This window comes from Trichomonascus vanleenenianus, assembly GCF_965637985.1.
Source record: "Trichomonascus vanleenenianus strain CLIB 3782 genome assembly, contig: TRVA0_023S, whole genome shotgun sequence".
Lineage (NCBI taxonomy): Eukaryota > Fungi > Ascomycota > Dipodascomycetes > Dipodascales > Trichomonascaceae > Blastobotrys > Blastobotrys vanleenenianus.
The window spans coordinates 34,111-55,317 of record NW_027481864.1 but is presented as its reverse complement, the minus strand read 5'-3'; the positions used below and the strand labels follow the sequence as shown (position 1 = coordinate 55,317).

General features: G+C 48.1%; 6 protein-coding genes, 1 non-coding gene and 1 pseudogene across 8 annotated transcripts, besides 1 other annotated feature; 3 read left to right on the top strand and 5 right to left on the bottom strand.

Annotated features, from left to right (window-relative positions):
- Positions 1 to 988: 988 nt before the first annotated feature.
- TRVA0_023S00518 (uncharacterized protein) lies at positions 989 to 1,561 on the top strand (the record flags this gene model as incomplete). The annotated part of the gene is made up of 1 exon (XM_076685253.1): positions 989 to 1,561. One exon carries the CDS (start codon positions 989 to 991, stop codon positions 1,559 to 1,561), a length of 573 nt encoding a protein of 190 aa, XP_076540453.1.
- Positions 1,562 to 2,210: 649 nt separating this feature from the next.
- On the bottom strand, positions 2,211 to 8,565 carry TRVA0_023S00496 (uncharacterized protein; the record flags this gene model as incomplete). Its single annotated transcript, XM_076685252.1, has 3 exons — positions 7,857 to 8,565; positions 7,569 to 7,801; positions 2,211 to 7,491 (listed from the first exon to the last, which is right to left on the bottom strand). Exons 2-3 carry the CDS (start codon positions 7,781 to 7,783, stop codon positions 2,211 to 2,213), a joined length of 5,496 nt encoding a protein of 1,831 aa, XP_076540452.1. The 5' UTR covers positions 7,784 to 7,801; positions 7,857 to 8,565.
- An 841-nt stretch (positions 8,566 to 9,406) lies between these two features.
- On the top strand, positions 9,407 to 15,374 carry TRVA0_023S00474 (uncharacterized protein; the record flags this gene model as incomplete). The annotated part of the gene is made up of 3 exons (XM_076685251.1): positions 9,407 to 9,868; positions 9,919 to 10,310; positions 10,378 to 15,374. The coding sequence occupies exons 2-3, from the start codon at positions 10,019 to 10,021 to the stop codon at positions 15,372 to 15,374; spliced, it is 5,289 nt and encodes a 1,762-aa protein (XP_076540451.1). The 5' UTR covers positions 9,407 to 9,868; positions 9,919 to 10,018.
- Positions 15,375 to 15,666: 292 nt separating this feature from the next.
- Positions 15,667 to 16,038, bottom strand: TRVA0_023S00452 (YciI family protein; the record flags this gene model as incomplete). The annotated part of the gene is made up of 1 exon (XM_076685250.1): positions 15,667 to 16,038. The coding sequence occupies one exon, from the start codon at positions 16,036 to 16,038 to the stop codon at positions 15,667 to 15,669; it is 372 nt and encodes a 123-aa protein (XP_076540450.1).
- A 729-nt stretch (positions 16,039 to 16,767) lies between these two features.
- On the bottom strand, positions 16,768 to 16,866 carry tRNA-Tyr(GTA). The gene is made up of 2 exons: positions 16,828 to 16,866; positions 16,768 to 16,804 (listed from the first exon to the last, which is right to left on the bottom strand). It is a non-coding gene; the product is annotated as a tRNA-Tyr (tRNA).
- A 418-nt stretch (positions 16,867 to 17,284) lies between these two features.
- Positions 17,285 to 17,845, bottom strand: TRVA0_023S00408 (annotated as a pseudogene). The gene has a single exon. A coding segment is annotated over exon 1 (561 nt).
- Positions 17,285 to 17,845: a mobile genetic element.
- A 689-nt stretch (positions 17,846 to 18,534) lies between these two features.
- Positions 18,535 to 19,656, top strand: JLP1 (TauD/TfdA dioxygenase family protein; the record flags this gene model as incomplete). The annotated part of the gene is made up of 1 exon (XM_076685249.1): positions 18,535 to 19,656. One exon carries the CDS (start codon positions 18,535 to 18,537, stop codon positions 19,654 to 19,656), a length of 1,122 nt encoding a protein of 373 aa, XP_076540449.1.
- Positions 19,657 to 19,951: 295 nt separating this feature from the next.
- Positions 19,952 to 20,887, bottom strand: TRVA0_023S00364 (uncharacterized protein; the record flags this gene model as incomplete). Its single annotated transcript, XM_076685248.1, has 1 exon — positions 19,952 to 20,887. One exon carries the CDS (start codon positions 20,885 to 20,887, stop codon positions 19,952 to 19,954), a length of 936 nt encoding a protein of 311 aa, XP_076540448.1.
- Between the last annotated feature and the right edge of the window lie 320 nt (positions 20,888 to 21,207).

Here is a 21,207-nt window from a genome sequence, read left to right as displayed (position 1 = left end):
CAGGGGGATGCGCAGCTCAATGGCATAAGTGCAGGAGTAGTACTGCTGTAAATTGTTAACATGCTCGATTCCTCGAGCAAACACTCATAATTTCTGTAACGAGGCGTCCCATGAGGATTTGTCGTCAAGAAAACACGGCTGTTGGGAGAAATACTCCAAGTCAGTTACAGAAAACACAATTGTTAGGAGAACTACTCCAAGTTAGTTACAGCCGCACTGAGTTATTAACGGCCATGTGTAGCCACCAGACATGCAACCCGTTGTACCACATATAGATACATTATTCGCGGTAGAATATTTTCACTGCAGTTAAGGCGGTAAGATCAAGTTTGGTGTGATATCATAGGTAAATATACAATTCAACGCCAGAAACATGGGGATGTACAGCTCAACGGCAAAGCCTCCGGGATGTCTTGCTTCTTTGTAGCTTTTTTGTCTTGCTCAGCCAATACGTACCTATTGTGTGGCTCAGCACATCGGGTGAGGCGAACGTCTGGACTACATACACTGGGGCTCGACAGATCCTCAAATGGGCATACCGCAGGTACAAAGCCTCCGGAGTGTGGGGTGTGGAGCTAAGGCGGTGCGAGGTTGCCGATCGATGCGGTTCGCTTTGGCGACGCCGAACATGACTTGTTCGCACAGCCAAAGAAATGGCTACATTGTATGCTAAATTTCCTTTGAAGATTTACCAAAAATTAAAGGCACACAAAAATAGGGGAAGCCAATCCGTTAATGTCACAGAATACAACTGCCACGGCAAAAATGATAGACCCTCCTCGTACCCTATTCAAGTCTGTGTCAGTAGGGATGTTTGACACTGATTAGTCGCTTGCTTCAAAAAAAAAAATGCCTCGTACCAATTGAGTTGTACTATTACGCAGCATTGCTGCATCGAATGTACCTTATACAGAAGAAAAATGCAAACCAATAAATAACCCTTAGATTCACCTGCATTTCACATTTCTCGCATAGTGCGACTGTGGGTATGCTCTGGGCCACCTTTCTTCTTCTTTTCTGGGCTTCATTCTGCCATGCTAGTTCGCTTGAAGTTTACATAGGCGGGGCAACCGACCCATTCAAGTCCGGGGACAGCTCTTCCAGTGGATTGAAGCCATCGCATATCACCACAGGCGGCCTGGCCGAGTACTTCAACTCGTCTAGCTGGGGCGCTACAACAGTCTACAGATATTCTTACAATACATCAATAAATAATACGGCATACCGGGTAACTTGCTTCTGCCCGAATTCTTCTCAAGGAAAGTGCACCTGCAACGAACCAAGCAGCAGTTCCTTGCAGAATTATCTAGCCAATTTCCATACACTATTTTCATCCTACCCGGATTCACGATACGTTATAATCCAGTGCTCGAGGACATATCGCCAAATCTTTATCAACGGTACTTACGATTCATCCGACAAAAAGGTTAATATCAAAAATACCAACAGCGATAGTAGTACTAGCAGCAGCGGCAGTAGTACCAAGAACGATGCTGAACCTGTTTGTTGGAGCAACCTTATGCTTGTGTCAGCTATATTAGCCTCGACTTTATTGCTCTAACGACCGATCGCTCTATCAGCGTACTCTTTTCCCTTTCCTTATTACGTGAGGCATCATTATTACGTTCTATGGTACAGTACTGTAGACAACCGGGTAACCTAGAGAAGCTAATCATTTAACAGCATAGCAAGACGCAGAATATGTATATTGCTGGTGATAATCACAAATTGATACGATTACCAATATCTAATATATCCTGTCAATGCTGTGTACCAGTACTAAATGGGTTTTCGAAAGAGACGGAGTGTAGTTCAAATCAGGCTCTACCTAGAGATAAGGCGGCATCATTGGGGCACTTGTTTGAACGGCTGTGCAAGACTTGGAGACGTCCGCGGCTGTATGTGTACGGCTGTGCACGATGCACACGGCTGAGACCATGATTCAACAGTATCCGTGCGGCAAGCTAGATAGAACCGAAGAGAGCCATTCCAGCGAATTGGCGGTTTCTAGGGATTTCTTAATGGCCTAATAAGAAATGTAGTGGTCTGTACTTCGCAATTGCCAAAGCTCTAACTTCCTCCCGTCCTTGTCAACTGTTGACCTTCTTTTTTTCCAACGTATGGATTTTAAAAAAGTATAAATCTCAAATAAATTATGCTAATGCTAACCAAATAAAAAATCCCATACAATTCCCAGCTTATCCTATTTTCTAATCGTGTGGAGGTGGTGGCGGTGATCGTGGCGATTGGTGTTGTTCGTTTGGCGAGGCCGGCAAACTCGGCATGGATCCACCCGTCTCCTCGTCATTTCCAATCTGAGAGACTTGTCGAATCTGCCCAGGATTGATATCTATCAGCGACAGGCGCTGTGAAGAACCAGTTGAGTAGCGCTTGCCAATTGGCTCCGCCTCCTCCTCATCTTCGTCCTCATCAAACTTCTCAAGCTCATCGTCAATAAGACCATCAACAAGAGGAACCTTGTCAGGCGGGAATCTAACACCCATGATATCCTCAACCTTTTCGCGGAGCTGTCGCTTGGTCATGTTCTCAAAGTCTGCAGTTGCAAGAACCTGGCGAATTGTCTCGCTAATCTGGGCATCCCGCGATTCATCATACAACTCGGCATGAAGACCCTCACTAGGCGGCATGAAGTTGGTGGCAGATGGCGCCATAGAGAGCCGAGAAGGCATGGAAGGCATAGGGTGCGCCATAGAGAGCCGCGACTGAGAATACTGGGTTCCTCCACCGAGCAGCGACCCTCTGCTTGCATTGAATGGCGTATCCATAGTGAAAGTGCTGTATGACCGAGTCCGTGCTTCCGAGTAGACAGACTGGCTGCCATCCATTCGAGACATCTGATCGGCGTCGAAAAGAGTTTGTCGTCGAGTTCCTGGACCAAACTCTTGCATATCGTACCCAAGCTCGCCATCGTCGTACACCTGATTAACGAGTCTGCCCTTCCTATCGTCAAAGATAATACTTCGCTCGGCACCACGCAGCCCGCTTCGGATGGCGTACGATCGCCAGGTTTCCATTTCAACACTGGACGGATCAAATCCTTCATCATCAATCGAAACCAGCTGCTTACCACCCTTTTCTCCAACGACGATACGGGTGTTACCCCAGCTGAAGTTGTCCATATTCCAGAAAGAGTAGATTGGAAGCAAAAACGAATGGATAGGATAGGCTGCCACATAAATGATCATCCATCCAATGTGCTGCCACTGCCGTCGCAAGATGAAAACAAGCGCTTGCAGACCGTAAACGGCAGCAATGAGGATAATGGAGATCAGCGGCAAGGGACCATCGTGTGCTGCAATCTTATAGATAAGATAGCCGAGATACACGACAACCGACGGCAGCATTACTGTACCAACGAGGTCAATGAACACGACACCTCGCATGCCGAAACAGCAGAAGCCGCACATATTGTTGATCCGCAACAACTCAGTCAGGTTATGAACAGTAGAGTTGATCCATCGTCGTCGCTGCGAAAGCAAAACCTTGAATTCCTCTGGCGCAGCTGTCTGGGCATTAGCATCGGGTACAAAAGTCAGTTTCATCTTCGGGAAATGCTTCGTAATCAGTGTCGTCAAGTATCGATCCTCACCGAGCGAGAATAGATTTTTCTTGTGCAAAGTATCAACGTGACAGACCGAATACTCCTTGATAACCTCGTTGGAGATGATCAATGGTTTAGACTTCTTGGCTGTTCTCAACCGGTAAAGCGAGAAACAACCTGGCAAACAAGTAACAGTACCAAACAGAGACTCAAACGCCTTGGTAAGGTGGTGCGAAATGAAGTATTCGTAAACCTGAATCATAGTGGCCCACGATTTTTCTTCATTCTGCAAAGAGGTTTCACCGCACGTACCAGCAATCTTCGAATCATTCGTGCACACAGCGACCAGCCGAGTCAAAGCATCATCCGAGACGGAAGTATCGGCATCGACCATAAAGAGGTACTCATACAACTCTGGATCAACACCGATGATGTTATTCATATGATGGAAGATCTCCAGCTCAAGAGGGGACATTGGTGCCTGGTAATGCACGTGATTGAAGAAGTTCATAAGCATGATCTGGGAGTCTCGCTTACCTCGATTGCCTGGTCGTCGCGTCTCATTAGGTCTTCCGACCTTAACCACGACAATGTATGGCACAAGGTTACCTTCGTGTTCATACAAGCCAGAGTAGACTTTGCCGTAGTTAAGGCGGTTCGATCCTTCGCCAATGGCCAAATAAGCCTTGGCCTGTGGATCAACCTTGTCGTCGACACCAAACAGGTCAAGCACGATTCTCGGCGTAGGTCTGTCATTACCGCTACCAACAATCATACCATCACAAATGACAAACAAAAGCTTCTGCTTGTTGGGGTACTTCAAGGAGGTCAGCGAGTCAATGGCCAGCCGCAAATCATCTTCCGACTCGGTATATGCCGGAATCTGACAAACAACAAACTTATTCTGGGGCGAAGGGTTCTTTTTACCGCCGAACCGAAGAGATGCGAGGAACTTGACAACCGTTACAGAGGTCAGAATCCCGGCCATAATCAAAAGAATATAATTGGCCACCTGACATCGTGGAGAGTTTCGGAAATCAACGTCTCCAGCGTCGAATGCATTCTTCAGGCACTCGAGGGTATTGGCACGGAGAGTTGGATCGATATCGGGGCCATAAAACTCCTCTGTGATATCCAGGCCGTTGTAGTTCTGGAAAAGATTTACAATCTTATCGTCAAAGAAGTTCCACTTTTTGAAAATCGGGTTCACTGATGGATCCATATTTGCAACTGTTGCCATGTATGCAGAAATATCATAAACGTGGCCATCAATGATACCCCAGTAAAGGTTGTCATTGCTCTCCGGGCCCTTCTTGACATCTCCCTTTGTCGTCACAACTCGTCCTATATAGTATTGCTTGATTTTCGGTTGGAAAGTGCTCTTGTACCAACTCTCCTTGTAGAGTGCCGACTGGATATACGCACTGTTATTTCCAGAGACGTGCATGCCCTCAGAAAGAGGAAACTGGGTGCTGTTCAGAGTGAGTTGTACCTGGTAGTCATTGACCAACCCAGGGCAAGCAATGTAGAGCGGCGGTGGGAAATAGCCAGTCAAATCCTGACCCGCAAATTCTAACATCGTGGCAGAAGTGGTTTTGATGGCGATATCGGAATGCTGTTGTCGATAGAACTTGGTTATATCGTAGACGCTGCCATGGATTGCCACGTAGAAGTCGTTTTCACCCATGTGCGTGCCAACCTGCTTCAGACTCCATACCTTGTCGTAATCCGGACAAATGAATTTGCCAAGGAAGATCATGTAAAAAATGATAGCGGCGTTGATGAGAGTGATAATGAAGCAGATAACAAGCTTTTCTCTCCAGGCCATTCGAACGTCCGATCGCTTCATGCCCAGAATGAAGCGCAAGAAAGGGCTTGGGATCCAGAACGTGAGCAGCCATACAAACCACACCCATACCTTTCTTTGCCGGTCCATCTGGACCACTTCGACCTTGGCATTGCGTTGTCCGCCATTCAATTCGACATCATTCTTAAACTTCTGCATCATATCCTCGTTAAACGGATTGTCGTCTTCGTCATCACTGTCGTTATATATATGACCATGCATGTTGCTGCCCGGGGGAGGTATCTGCTTGTCATTGGAGTAAGGGTCGTTATTTGCCCCTAGTGTTACACCGGACATTGACTGGTTAGGGACATTCCCTGCCATTTGACCACCGACAACGCCACCAGCACCGATAGCAGCAGCAGCTGCTGCGGCCGCGGCTGCGGCTGTGGCTCCGCCGGTACCCGTAGTAACGATAGACGGTGAACTACCACCCATTCCCGCGTGATTCGGTTGATGCAATTGTGGCTGGCCCTGGTAATCGCCCAAAAGACGATTGGATTGGCCGTCATAGTGGCTCGCGCTGTACTCCTCCGGAGGATACTGTACGGAATCATAGTCAGTGTGAGCACCCGGGGTAGTAGCCGCCATCAAGGGCATGCCGTTAGAGGCAAATGGATCCATCTGGGGCTCATCCAAGGCCTGCAGAGAATACTCAAGTTCATGCCAAATGTGCTCGGCAAGCCACACGCGCGAAGATCCGCAGAAGAACTCCTGGGGAGCCCAGTTTCGCTCGCCCCGGGCCCACGCCTCGAGCTCGTAGAACCCGACATTTGGCGGCAACACGGGGCTGAACCGCTCCAGGAACTCTTCGAGACCAAAATCAGCAGTGAAGTCAATCAGGCGTCGCTTGGTAGCCCATTCAGTGACAAAGAACTCGCGGATTTCAGAAGACACAAGACTAGACGACCACACATCCCGAGCCTGGTCCTCCGCTGTAGCACAGGCGGCAAGATTCAAAACATTCCAGATACGGCTACTGGCGGCCAGGTCCTCAATGGACAGCAGTTCTGGCCGGTTGGCTTCAGTCGGCTCTCTGATTTTGGCGAGGTACGAAACATCGGCGTCGAGGTGGCCCCGGAAGTTTGGAATGAAGCTGTCGAAGATTTTTGACGTCGGTCGAGCCGAGCCAAGCGTCATAGAGCCCGATCCCGTAGACATGGTTGACATTGTCCTGAGGGCACGGCTAACGTTGGAGGGCGTTTTTGGTAGGGCAATGCCGTCCTCCCGCAGTTCGCTGTTGATGCCTGTCGAGTTATCAAACACGTTCTTGAGAATGGTTTGCTTCGAGTTGGATGAGCACTCAACTACGGAAACCACGGCAATGACTTCATTAGGATCGTCTTCAATCTCGGAGATGCCATCTTCGTCCTTCTTTTCCGCGGAGTCGTGTGTCTTGAGGTCAAATGCAGAGAGGAAGTGGTTGAGCTCGGCGGCCACGTTTTCAACCAGACAGGTGTAGGCCGAAGTGATCAGCTGCTCTACAGAGTGGGTTTTGAGCAGGTTTGGGTCAATGCCCAGCAGGGCGCAGCCTTCTTCCTGATCCTCCTGGCTCGATTCGTTTCCAAGCAGCAGGATGCCAGAGAGGGTAGCCAGGAGACCTCGTAGAGAAGCTCCTTTGATGCCGCATTGTCGCAGACCGTCACTCCAGTCCTTGGCGAGAGCGTAGTCGTCGGAGAATGCGACCCATTCGGGGAGGCTGTAGGTGCCCGATCGCTTGAGCAGGTCGTACTGGTCGGGTTGTTTGAGCGACAGATGCTCGGCTCTTTCAGACTCTGCCAGCAGCAGGTGGTAAAACACGTCAAACACTCGGTTTCCGGCCTCGGAGGGCAAGCGGATAAGTTGATCGAGCGAGGTGAAGGGCTCTTCTGGCAGGGAAATGCGCGATGATACAACGTCGCCCTTGGAATTGAGGGAGAAATAGACCGCTATGCCATTGTGGTAGCGGGTGGATATGTTTTTCGGGGTCAATGCAGTGAGGAAAGGCGTTAGGACGTTCAGTGCTTGACCAACGGCGGGGTTAGCGTTGGGGAATGCAGAGACGGCCGAAAAGAACACCGTCGTTGACGCAGCATGGGTCGGACTATATTGTTAGCTCTTGCTACACTCGTGTGATTTGGAAGAGATGAGTAGTTTGGAGGAGATGGGGGGGTGACTTACGTGATAAGCAAAGCTTGATCTTCGGCACGTTTATAGGCGTGTTCCCAGAGAGTTGAGATGAACGCCTCTTCGATGTTTGGGCCCAAGTAGAGAACCGAGGTGGAGTCGATCCGCAATGCACGGTATTGAGTGTTGGTGAAGGTTTGGTGGAGGGTCGAGATCAACGCCGAGGTTGATATCTGGAGCGGAGCATTAGACAGCGGTGGAATATCCATCTTGAATTATGTATGATACTAAACACGGTTAGTTTATTATAGATCGGGGGTTAGTTGACAGGTCTTTACTTACCAATCAAAAGATGCGCAATATACCACACAAATTGAAGGACGAGCCTTCTTAGTTTTTTTTTTTTACAAGTGAACTGGATCCAGTGGGCTTCTGTAATAGTAGTACTCTACCAATATACAATGACGAAACCACGAAGCCTCACAGCTCAGCTATTAAAAAAAAGTCAAAGTGATAGCAAAAGTCAAAGCGAAGGTGACAAGATCTTAGAACAAAAAAGGGGAGAAGAAGATCTCAAACCTTACCCAAGCAGTAGGTAGCGACGTGTGCTAAAAAAAAAAAGCACGGCCCACAATATTCCTTAGGAGGGAATTAAAAAGGACGCAGAAAATTCAGATGCAAAGCGGATGTTTGAACGAACGACGACACACGCATGCACAGACACTCGGTACAATGGGGAAAAGAAGAAAGAAACAAGTGGTGTTCTGTTCTTTTTTAGAAGCAGCAGCAGCCAAGTATAATGCTGGGGCAGGTTAAGGTTGGTACCCTTTAGGCTCGCGTACTGTGGGTGGCCGGGTAAGCTCTGGCTGAAAAATCCAATCTACGTGGTGCGTATTTACTTTTACAGTCGATTTAAGGGGCGGCATCTAGATGCAGCGTACATCCCGGTGTTCCACGCTTTATGGGTTGATAACCAGAGTTTTGGGTCTTGGCCTGTTTGCCACAGACAATACGAATAGAGTCCTCCGCATTTTTCATGGCTTCTGATCCCCAATTGTGTGTTTTAATGGAACGGATGATGGCCGGGTTGGAATGGACGCTTATATTTAGGTTTGAAACCTTAGACGCGGATAGGTGAAACAGTTGTAACACAAACCTGCTGGGGATCAGGTGCTCAGATGTACGCCGAGAGAAGACCCTTTTTTAGAAAGTGTACCAGTGCGGCGGCCAATGGGGCCAATCTTTCCAATCAGGGGAATTACAGTAGGGGAGTCTAGCGAAGACCAGTAAAATTGCAGGCGATATCGTATTTTTACATACAGTCTATTTATTTACACTTGTAATTAAAGGCAAGTTTGCACGTGTGGAACATTGTTTATTGAACACACCAGGCGATGCACACGGAATGTCTATATATTCGTCATCCAACCTATACTACACAATTGCCTACTACCGCTATCGCTTTATCCGCTTCACCGCATTACAATCAATCGACAAAGAACCTGCTGCTTCCCTGGAATATGGATTATCAAAGAATTGAACAGCTCATTTGTTCGTGGGTTGGATCTACGTACTTAAGATGCCATGCAATGCAGCTGTAGACCTACCACATTCTTTTGTACGGACTGCAGGTGAGTGTAGCTGCAAGCACGGTATACACGCCGATCGCCCTTTTTCTATTTTTGCCAACGCGTAACTGACGCGCGCGCGCCCGATGGCGTACATCCTGGTCCAATTAGATTTACTCTAAGGGGGAGAGGTACAAGCGCTAAATTTAGTGGCGCTGCGTTGTTTTTTATTTTTTTTCCAGGCAGCACCCATGTTTTAGATCTCGTGTTTAGACACATCAAAGCGACTACACTGGCCCGCCCGCCTCCTTTCCCCCCTTATACCGAATATTCTCGTAAACCACCACAACCAAAAACCATTCGACGGTGTTAAGCTCTGGGGATTCGAATTGACTTTTGCCACTCGAGGTGTCAAAGTTTACCCTGGGAAGAATCCAGAGCTTGTGTAGTAGTAGTAGTAGTAGTGGGTATTGGCAGATTGTTTATCGTGGGGCATTTGGAAATATTCGAGGCATTCTTTTTCGCCGTACCTGTGTAACAAGAGAGATTGTGATTACGCTAACTGCTGCATCTTTTTTCGCGCACGGTCTCTTTCTCTCTCTCTCTCTCTTTCTTTCTCCTAAATTTATCTTGATCTAAACGACCTGGCGTTTATTTTTTGGCCTCGCCATATTAACGACTTTTCCCATCGCTGGCCATCATTTCGTTTCTATCGTTAAATTTATTGCCGTGTTACCACTTATTACACGATCTGGACAACACATTCGTTGAGTATAAACACACTTGGTAAGGCAGAAACCCCTCCAGGATATATCGGAAAGACTAACCAGTAAAAGTGTCACTTGATTGGCAATTTTTTTAGTTCGATCTTTTTTCACACTTTTGCTGTGGTGATATACGTAGGAAGATCTAGCTATGCCTCCACAGTCTTTGGCAATGGACCTTAGCGTCCTGCCAGCAAACTCCCTGACGGATCATGCCCTGACTTCGCACATTGCCTCACGGTACCACCAGGGGCTCCCGTTTGTTAGCATCTCCTCGGCCACCCTGATTGCGCTTAATACCTTCCAGCCATTCGACATCAACCAGGATCAGACGTTTAAGGACCTCGCCGCCCGCGTCTACAACCGATTGACCAAACGCGGAGAATCCCAAGTTGTTCTCTTCATTGGCGAATGCGGGTCCGGCAAGACCGAATTCAGAGACTCCTTGGTTTCTCACCTTCTCAGTAAGTGCCTCCAACCATTTAGGGTGCCCCCAATTATGAAGGATGATACTAACGTGTGTGAATATAGCCCTGAGTAACAACCCATTGTCGGCTAAGATCAATCATGCTGATTTCGTCTTTTCTGCATTCACGACCACCAAAACTGCATCCTCCCTATCGGCTTCGCGGGCTGGTAACATGATTGAGTTCCAGTACTCCGCCGACACAACGCTTATCGGCGCGTCCATTCTTGAATACCGCCTCGAGCGAGCTCGAATCACTAAAGTACCAACTGCCGAGCGTAACTACCACGTGTTCTACTACCTCGTATCCGGAACTTCAGAATCGGAACGGGAGCACCTGGCGCTCACTGAAGTCGCCAGCTCACGATACCGATACCTGGGGCATCACACGCAGCTGAGGGTGGGCATTGACGACAAACAGCGTTTCAAGCAGCTCAAGACGGCCCTCAAGAACTTGGAGTTCTCGCGAGCCGACATTGCCAACATTTGCCAGATTCTCGCCGCCATTCTCCACATTGGCCAGGTCTCGTTCCGCTCCACGGGCGCCGACGGCACCAACTCCAACGCCATTGAGGTTACCAACACTGATATCCTCTCCTGCATCGCGTCGTTCCTCGGAGTGAGGGCCGATGTGCTCGAGACGACCCTATCGTACAAGACGGTGACCATTGGCAAGGACCGAGTCACACTCGTCCTCGACCAGAAGGGCGCCAGGGAGAACGCAGATGAGCTGGCCCGGGCTCTGTATACCCTGTTGTTTGCGTGGATCATGGAGAAGATCAACTCGAGGCTCTCTCAGGCCCGATCCACCTGGACCGACGAGATGGACTCGCTCGTAGACTCTACCATCAAGGTCGTTGACTTCCCAGGGTTCACCATTTCGTCTGCTGTGCCAACTCTTGACAAGCTACTGCATAACTCGGCCAATGAACTGCTCTATCACTTTATGCTCGACTCGTACTTTGAGACGCCGCTCGATAAATTCAGCTCGGAGGAGGTGGTCATCCCATCCACCGAGTACTTTGACAACAAGGATACGGTGCGAACGCTGTTTAGGCCGTCCCAGGGCCTGCTGGCCGTTCTCGACGACTACTCACGACGCAACAAGGAGGAGTCGCAAGTCATTTCTCTTCTTCAGAAGCGGTTCGACAAGAACCCGGTCATTGACTGCACTCCGTCGCGACGGAGTTTCTCCATTAAACATTTTGCCGGAGAAGTGGAGTACTCGACTGAGAACCTGCTTAGCTCTAACGCTGAGAGCATTTCTGGCGATATCATTTCTCTTTTCACCTCGTCCTCTTCGTCCGACTTCCTCAAGGCCGTGTTCTCTTCTTCGGCAGTGGTGGACTCTACTTTTGGCAACCAAAACACTGTAGTCCAGGCACACCTGTCCTCTAAGCCTTTGCGACAGCCATCCGTCGCTCGACGACCTAATGCGGCGCCTGCCAAAAAGAAGCGAGGGTCGTCACGGCGAGATGCATCGGGCCAGTTCCTCTATGCTGTCGACAGCTTGATCGACTCATTTGAAGGCGCTAACCCATACTTCGTTATCTGCCTCAAGCCAAACGACCACAGACTAACCTCGTCGTTTGATGCTCGATGCGTACGTCAGCAGATCAAGGCATTTGGTATCCCCGAAATCGCTCGACGCGTCAAGAACAATGACTTCTCGATGTTCTTGCCGTTCAATGAGTTCTTGACTCTGGCCAACTCTGACATTAATAGCGAACAGAATACGGCCATTGGCGATCTGCCCGAGCGAGACCAAGTCATTAACATTGTGTCCACTAAGCCATGGCCAGAGCGAGATGCACGAATTGGCCTCACTGGTATTTTCCTTTCAGAAAATGCCTGGCTCCAGCTCTCTGATCCCAAGATGTCCTTTGCTGAAAATGCCCAACAGAAGTACCTGACCGCCAGCGAAGAGCCGTACAATCACCAGTATTCTGAGAATGAAGGGTTCTACTTTGATCCTGAGACCAAGTCCTTGGGCGCAGCCACTATGGGTGATATGTTCCGCTTTGCTGATTCCAAGTCCGTCAATCGCGACCAGTATATCCACACTAAGGAGATTGGTGAAGATGAGCAGGACCAGATTGACGAGGTCCCCATTTCTGGGTCGCGTAAGCGATGGATGTTCCTGGTGTGGGTTTGGACTTGGTGGATTCCAGACTTCTTTATTCGAGTCTTTGGCAAGTTGCCGCGTAAGGATGTTCGAATCGCATGGCGGGAAAAGCTCGCAATCAACCTCATGATTTGGTTTACTTGCATTGCTTGTGTGCTGTTCCTGATTGGCTTCCCTATCCTCATCTGCCCATTGCAGGATGTTTTGTCGCCGCAGGAGCTGACTCAATATTCTTATGACCTTATGCCCGACAAGACTTATACCTCAATCCGCGGAATCGTGTTTGATCTGACACACTTTGCGCCTTCTCATTATCCCCCAATTGTGCCCACTGAGGATGTACTCAAGTATGGTGGTAAGGATTCAACTGATATATTCCCGATCCAGCTCAGCGCACTCTGTTCTGGTGTGAATAAGACGATCTCCCCGTATCTTGTTTACGGAGATGCCAAGAACTACACCGATGATAACGCTCAGTACCATGACTTCCGGTATTTCACCAATGACTCGCGACCGTACTGGTACTTGGAGCAGATGAAATTCCTGAATCAGAACTATCGAAAAGCCTATGTTGGATATACACCCAAGGTCATCAAGAGTTTGGTGACGAAGCAGCAGTCATACATAGCGTCGCTGAATGGCTATGTGTACGACTTCACTACTTACGTGAATGACGAGATATCGATCCAAGCGCCTCCAGGCAAGGCAACACCCCAGGATATTGACACACAGTTTATGCAACCGGCTGTCGCCGATTTGTTCCAATCGTTTAGTGGTCAAGATATTACTAAACGATTTAATGAGCTGGATTTGGACGTAGATGAGAAGTTTGAGGTTGAGCGGTGTCTGAAGAACGTGTTTATGATTGGTAAACTGGATACGCGGGACTCGTTCAAATGTCAATTTGCGCGATATTTCCTCCTCGCTATTACCTGCTTTGTGGTGGCAATTATCGCATTCAAGTTCCTTGCTGCGCTTCAGTTCAGTCGCAATAATAAACCAGAGGAGCTCGACCGGTTTATCATTTGCCAGGTTCCTGCTTATACCGAAGATGAAGAATCGCTTCGTCGAGCCATTGATTCTCTGGCGCGGATGAAGTACGATGACAAGCGAAAGTTACTCTTTGTTATCTGTGACGGTATGATTGTTGGTGCTGGTAATGACAAGCCTACTCCACGAATTGTGCTTGATATCCTCAACCACAACCCAACCGATGATCCACAAGCGCTCTCGTTCGAATCTCTTGGTGAAGGCGCGAAGCAACACAATATGGGCAAGGTGTACTCTGGTCTGTATGAGGTTCAAGGTCACATTGTGCCATATGTTGTTGTTGTTAAAGTTGGTAAGCCGACAGAGATTAACCGACCTGGTAACCGAGGTAAGCGAGACTCTCAGATGCTTCTTATGAGGTTCTTGAACAGAGTTCACTATGGTCTACCTATGAGCCCACTGGAGCTTGAACTGTACCACCACATTCAGGACATTATTGGGGTGAATCCAGGTTACTACGAGTACATTTTGCAGACTGATGCTGATACAATGGTTGCGCCGGATGCCGCGTCCCAGTTGATTGGACAGATGATTAACGACACGAAAATTCAAGCTATTTGTGGTGAAACCGAGCTCTCTAACGCCAAGAGTTCAATGGTTACCATGATGCAAGTCTATGAATACTATATTTCCCACAACTTGGCTAAGGCATTTGAATCTCTGTTTGGATCCGTCACCTGTTTACCTGGTTGCTTCACGCTCTTCCGAGTTTACGAAACTGGTTCTGGAAAGCCACTGTTTATTTCGAACGCCATTGTCAACGGCTATGCTGAGAATAGAGTGGATACCCTTCACGTGAAGAACTTGTTACATTTGGGTGAAGATCGATACCTGACGACTCTAATGCTCAAACACAATAATCGGTTCAAGACGAAGTTCTATCGACACGCAAAGGCTTGGACCATTGCTCCAGGCACATGGTCTGTTTTCCTGTCACAGCGACGACGATGGATCAACTCTACTGTGCACAACTTTATTGAGCTCGCGCCAATGAGCAACATGTGTGGTTTCTGCTGCTTCTCGATGCGATTCATTGTCATCATCGATTTGTTTTCGACGATTATTCAGCCGGTCACGATTGCATATCTGGCATACCTGGTTTATCTTATTGCTCACGACACTAGCGATATTCCAATCACGTCTATTGTTATGCTGGGTGCAATTTACGGCTTGCAGGCCCTCATCTTCTTGCTCCGACGACGATGGGAAATGATTGGTTGGATGTTTGTTTACCTCTTGGCCTTGCCGGTGTTTTCCCTTGGTCTTCCTCTATATGCATTCTGGTACATGGATGACTTTTCCTGGGGTAACACTCGAGTCGTCATGGGAGAGAAGGGCAATAAGATCATTGTGTCTAGCGAGGGCAAGTTTGACCCAAGCGAAATTCCTATGCAGCGATGGCAGGATTATCAGGCACAGGGATGGCACCCCCAAAACAACCAGTTCGAAGAAGAGACCATGTCTATGGCTGGGCGATCATCTCAGTTTGGCCTTGGTACGGAGTCTCAGTATTCCATGCCGATGCATCACCGACCAGCTACTGAATACTCGATGCCTATTTCTCGGCCAATGTCTGCTGTTCCTAGCGAAGTTGCCTCGGCGTACGGCCATCGAAGTAACACTATGATGTCTGGTACCATGAGGCACAGCTATGCCGGAGACGTAGAGATGTCTATGCTCCGAGGTAGCGCTACTCCACAGCAAAATCTTCCAACGGACGAGCAAATTACTAATGAGGTTCGAGAGATTCTGCGCACCGCTGACCTTATGACTGTTACTAAGAAGAGCATTAGGCAGCAATTGGAGGCGAAGTTTGGTGTCCGATTGCACTCCAAGCGAGATTACATCAACTATATCACCGAGGCAATTCTCACTGGCGAATTATAATTTAACGACCATGCATAAAAACTGGAAAGGCTTGATTTGGATATAAAAGTTGTTTTATATATTAACTATTTAATGCATTTGATTGAATATTTATTCACAGATTTAGGCGTCCACAATCGAATGGTGGCTATCCAGAGCTCTTTTTTCAAATTGTGAAGATGGCCACTTCACATATCATTGCTATTGACGCCATAGAAATTAGTATCGCATATATAACTAGGCGTATATACGCGTCGATCGCGACAGCTGCTATAGTTCTACATAGAACATTTCTTATAGTGACATTAACGAATCAATTGAAGAAGAGCTTTTCTGGCAGGTCTTTGGCATCTCTGAAAGCAGGAAGGAAATTGTAAATCTCAGCGTTGTCTACGTCCCAGACGCCCATTTTGTAATAGACATCCTTCTTCAGGATTTCCTTAACCTCTTCCTTGGAATTGGCCCGGATGGTAAGCATGGAGCCAGCGAAGCTTGGAGAAGTACCTTCCGTCGGACTCTCGGAGAGAAGCCCGCCTCCGCTGGTAAAGACTCCCGGCTGTTGCTGCCGAGTGACCTTGATATTGCTGAAATGCTCAGGGCGGATCTCCAGTCGCTTTTCAAGGACATTCGGACGGTCTTTTACAATCACAAGGTATTCCTTCAGGACCTTAGAGGTCGATAGCATTCTTCTCCCAATATTCATGATTAACCAAGCAATTTAAACGAGATAAAAACCGCGTCCATCCCCTATATTTACCTCCTACGCATTCCCACCTTGCAGTTTTGTTTTTCCGCGGAGACCACCGCCGGTGCGTGTGGCGAAGTGGTTTGAAGGCCTACGTAAGAGGCAGCCATATATCTATACGTGATGCAAGCATGCATTAATTAATTCGGCCGGTGGCTATATATTAATTATAATTAATATCCGAGTTAGCTCGCGCGCGATCGCGATCGATCGAGCGCGCCAGCAATGTCTATACGCGTCGCTTTGCATGCAGGCGGCCGTCAGGTTAAATTTTTGCCTTAAGAATTCCGCCCCGCTAGCTGAAGTTGCACACGCGTGTATATATATACGGAAAAATTGCAATTACATATTATATATAAATTAATTATAAAATTACCCGGTAACTCATGACGCGTCGGATCGATATATATATATCGATCGATCCACCATGGATATGCATGCATGTCCGCGCGCGGTACCATATGGATAGATCGATATCTCGAGAGCGCTATAGCTCGCGCGCGCGCGCGCGGCCGGCCGGCCGGCCGCGGCAAAAATTAATATTGCAATTGGGGCTCGCGCGCGCGCGAGCTCGATCGATTGCAATGAGTACGTTCGAATCAATATTGTTGTAAACTCGACCGATATATGCATTGCAATCGAGCATTTGCATGCGCTCATGAAGCGTGATCTCCCGGGGGTGAGTCGAACACCCGATCTCAAGATTACAATATTATCGTAATCGATTCCATTACAGTCTCGCGCCTTAGCCAACTGGGCCACCGGGAGTTTTGATTTGATGCGCATTTGGTGGAATCACCAGTATTTCAAGTAAAAGCGATGAAAAAATTCATGATCCTGTCTGGTAGTTTACCTTGCCGAGTTTCAGGGCACCATAGCTCCTAATTAGGGTATCAATGATCTTGTTATTCATCTGTGGCTCCTCTGGCACTTATTTTGGCCTACGCTTGAGTGCTTTCGACGGTTCATTTGTCCGCTGAGCAGACATTTCAACATATTATAACAAATCAATGAAAGTCAAAAACATTTGGTTGATGGGGCCGATTTCCTCAGCGCCGAGGCGCTAATGGCACGAGGGAAAGCCCTTTCTTCTAGAGCAAGAACAGGTGGAACATCATAGATGACACCGCTCCCGCAAAATATCGGGGAAAAGACCTGTGCCAGCCACCCAATTGTGGGAATCCATCTAATGAGTTTGTCGCGGTATGGTGTCCCAGAAATCAGCCACCACTATCAGGCCCTCCTTCGTATTGAGCGGGGTCCGAAGGCTGAGATCTGGCAAGGAATTGAAGTACTTCCCACGCTGGTCCTCGTAGTCAGCGCACTGCAACAGGATATGTTCGACCGTTTCAAATTCGCCACACGAGCATTCCCAGCTCTGTGTGTTGTTGTTGATTTTATAAAAGTATGCTCCAAACGCCCCAAATCCTGTTCTCAACTGCACGGCCATGCTGAGGGTGTGACGGGAGCCTGCTTTCATAAAATGCGAGAGAGGGTTGGCCTTCTTAGTGGGATAAAACGCGCAACCTACCTGACGGTAGTGTCTACCCGCTTTATTGCTGCTAAAAGCAGCCTCCCACTCAGTGACCAGCTCCTCCCGGATGGTTCTTCGCAGTTCGCTGTTCTTCTTCCTAAAGCGTTCCGCGCTTTTGAGTTTGGGCTTCTTCCATGGAGGGCGCTTGCGCCAATACCTGAGCTTCTCCTCACCAATGGTAATCTCCATCCATTCCACCATCTTGCCCAAACCAATTCCCCGAGCTGTCCAAAGTTGTTCGTAACCGTTTTGACCTGAGTCGCTGTTACCGACATGTTAGGTATAATACGGTACACTTAGTTTAAAACTTAGGAATTTCGAAAGTAGTTTTACGGGCCCTTGCAGGTTCCCACTGCGCAAATTCGACCAACAAGTGGGTTCAAATGCAATTTGATACTGTACGGTATTACCGGTAATATTAGGGCAGCATACGCTTCAATTCGCACACAATACAATGACGTGCTCCGGATAAATTTATCCCACCAAAAATGTCATACGATACTGTGCCCCACTAATTTTATAGAGGTGGAACCACGTATGGAGTATTATCGGTACATCGTTCCAATATATATCCGAGATACGTGAAACGTTGGATTGATTACGAAATGTGTTTGTGCTATCACGCACTCCGCGCCGGTTATGAGCCATGTCTGAGATCAATGCCGATCACTTAAAACCTGGAGAATCAATCTCAACGACTATCTATGGTGGAGACAGTAATTTGTATTACTAATATCTACAGAAATTTGTTGTACAGTATCGGACATATTAGCAAGTCCGAATATATTGCAAAAAAGTGGTCTGTTCTCAAACTTGAATTCAAGCTGTTGCGAAAAGTATAAATACATCATGATTGTAGCCCCATTTACCCCTATCTCAACAGCAATTCATCAATTGATAAAATGGCACCTCCTACTCAGACCGAAACAATTCCCAAGCCAGCCAACTACTATGGATCTGGTAGCAATCGTCGAGGCGGCGGTTATGACAGCGGTAAGCTGGAGAACAAGAATGGTATTATTGCAGTGACTGGAGAAGAAGAACTCGCCAAGTACAGCTATCCCCAGTACATCCCGGAATGGGACACCAAGTACAATTTCCCTCCACTAGAGGAATTTGAACCCAAAGAACCAGGGCTTAATGCCGATCCATCTTTCCCTAACCTGCTCAAAGAGGGTGTTGAAGTCACTGAATTGACTCCAAAGTTTGGATCCGAAGTCAAGGGCATCCAGCTTTCCAAACTCTCCGATCAAGGCAAGGACGAATTGGCTCTCTTCGTAGCTCAGCGTGGTGTAGTGGCATTCCGGGATCAAGACCTTGCCAAGCTCAGCCTCGATGAAGTTAAGAAATTTGGTGAGTACTTTGGCCCTCTCCACGTACATCCAGCTTCGGCAGCGCCGAAGGGACACCCCGAAATCCACTTGGTCCATCGAGCTGCTACCACCGGCCGACCAAAGGTGTTTGAGGATTACATCTCTTCTGTGCGATGGCATAGTGATGTGAGCTACGAGAAGCAGCCTCCATCGACCACTTTCCTGTACCTTCTGGACGGTCCAAGCAGCGGTGGCGATACTGTTTTTGCTGACCAGATTGAGGCCTATGAGAGATTGTCCGACGGGTTCAAGTCTCGTCTCCACGGTCTGAAGGCTTACCACTCTGGCTACGAGCAGTATCAGGACGCAATAAAGGCTGGCTACCACGTCCGACGAGCTCCAGTTGCCAATGTTCACCCAGTAGTCCGAACTCACCCGACTCTTAAGAAGAAGGCCCTTTATATCAATGACCAGTTCACTCGTTCAATTGTGGGTTTCAAGAAGGAGGAGTCCGATGTTATTCTCAATTTCCTGTACGACTACGTTGGCAAGAGCATTGATCTCCAGGCCCGAGTCAAATGGGCTCCCGGAACCGTTGTTGTCTGGGATAACCGAAGGGCCATCCACTCTGCTCTCTACGACTGGGACACCAATGAGCGGCGACATCTTGCTCGATTGACGCCGCAGGGTGAAATTCCCTACGAGGAGTAATTATAAATTTCTACTACCGGTACTCTAGCAAAGTTTACGTGATATATTCAACTATACAATAAACGATAAGTAACACATACTGAGATTCGAAGCTCTTGTAAATAGCATTTTTAAAGGTTTATCTGATTTGAATCGTGCCTTGACAAGAAGGCAACGGACAACAAATCTTAATCAAAGGATTAGTAAATTAATTAAGCGCTTTGGTCCACTTAAACAGGTGTTGGCGAAATCGCTGAGACAAGTCATTAATGAATTAAAAATTATTCTAGCTCTTGTTATCCAAAGTGCAGAACCTTTAAACGTCACTGATACCGCTACTAGTGGTAGGTTTCTGCTTATCACCGGTCAACTCAACAGTGTCAGTGGCTATCAGGTTGTAATGGTCAAGACTCTTCTTGTAAGGGTTCTTGATATAGTAGGTGGAGAGGATGAGACAGGCGGCGATGTACTCCATGCTAGTAGCCAGGACGTACTCACAGGCAATAAATCGTGGCGAGATGCCGTTTGCCGTATAGTTGTGCAAATCAAAGTAGTTGATGTCGCTAATAAATACCGAGAGAAGTCCAAAAATACCCCGAATGAACAGGAACGGCCAGGCAGCGAGCAACGCGTACATCATATAGGTCCGGATCTTCTTGTACTTGATGAGGTAAATAGCCAGGAGGCCGGAAACCAGATTGAGGAGTACAAACATGGCCTGACCAACTCCTCTCAGCACTTTGGCGGTGTGAACTTTGCTTGCTGCGTCCGGGGCGTTGAAATTCACGCCAGCGAGCATCGAACCGCCGGCAATGACGAGTGCGTTGGACGGAATCAAAAGCCAATGGAAGATGCCGGCCCATGAGGTCATCTTGTAGAACCTAGGAGACCGCCCGGATTCTCTAGCCATTTGCTGACACTGAGCGATGGTCGGTCTGAAGAAGCTCCGGCCATACTTTATGAGCTCACTGTGGCAGTAGAAGTACATACAGGTCAGGATGAGCATGAAATAGCCCTCAGCTCCCAGAATAAGGTACGCAATGAGCCAATTCAGGTTTTCATAGCCGACCACAGCAAACCCGACTCCGCTCAGCTGGGCGCCAATTCGAATCAGCACGAAGAACGCGACTGTAGTAAAGGGCGACTTTAAGCCTTTTTGGGAGACTGCATAAAAGGCGAATGGTATGAGCAGAACGTACAGCACAAGAAACGTCACTGCCGCTGCTCCTTCATTGACATCTTTAAACCCCATTTTTTCACGCTCGCGCTTCAGTATTAGAATGAAGGAGGGAGCAAACTTCGAGCGGTCTATTGGATCCTTATATCTTTGTCCGCTACACGCTTAGATTCCACTAGGGTACTTTCACTGCCCTGTCGATTGGTATCTATGCATGGCGGGGCGTGATTCAGCCGTATTCGAGACCTTTAGCCGCATACTTCGCAGAAGATCTGCCCGAATACGTCGTCGGAGGTCGACGGGGGTCTCACCGGTCTAAGCCCTGCGGCGCCGTATCTAAGCCCCACTACCTGTATTCTCATCGGAGGGTTATCGGTGTTATTACGGTCCATATG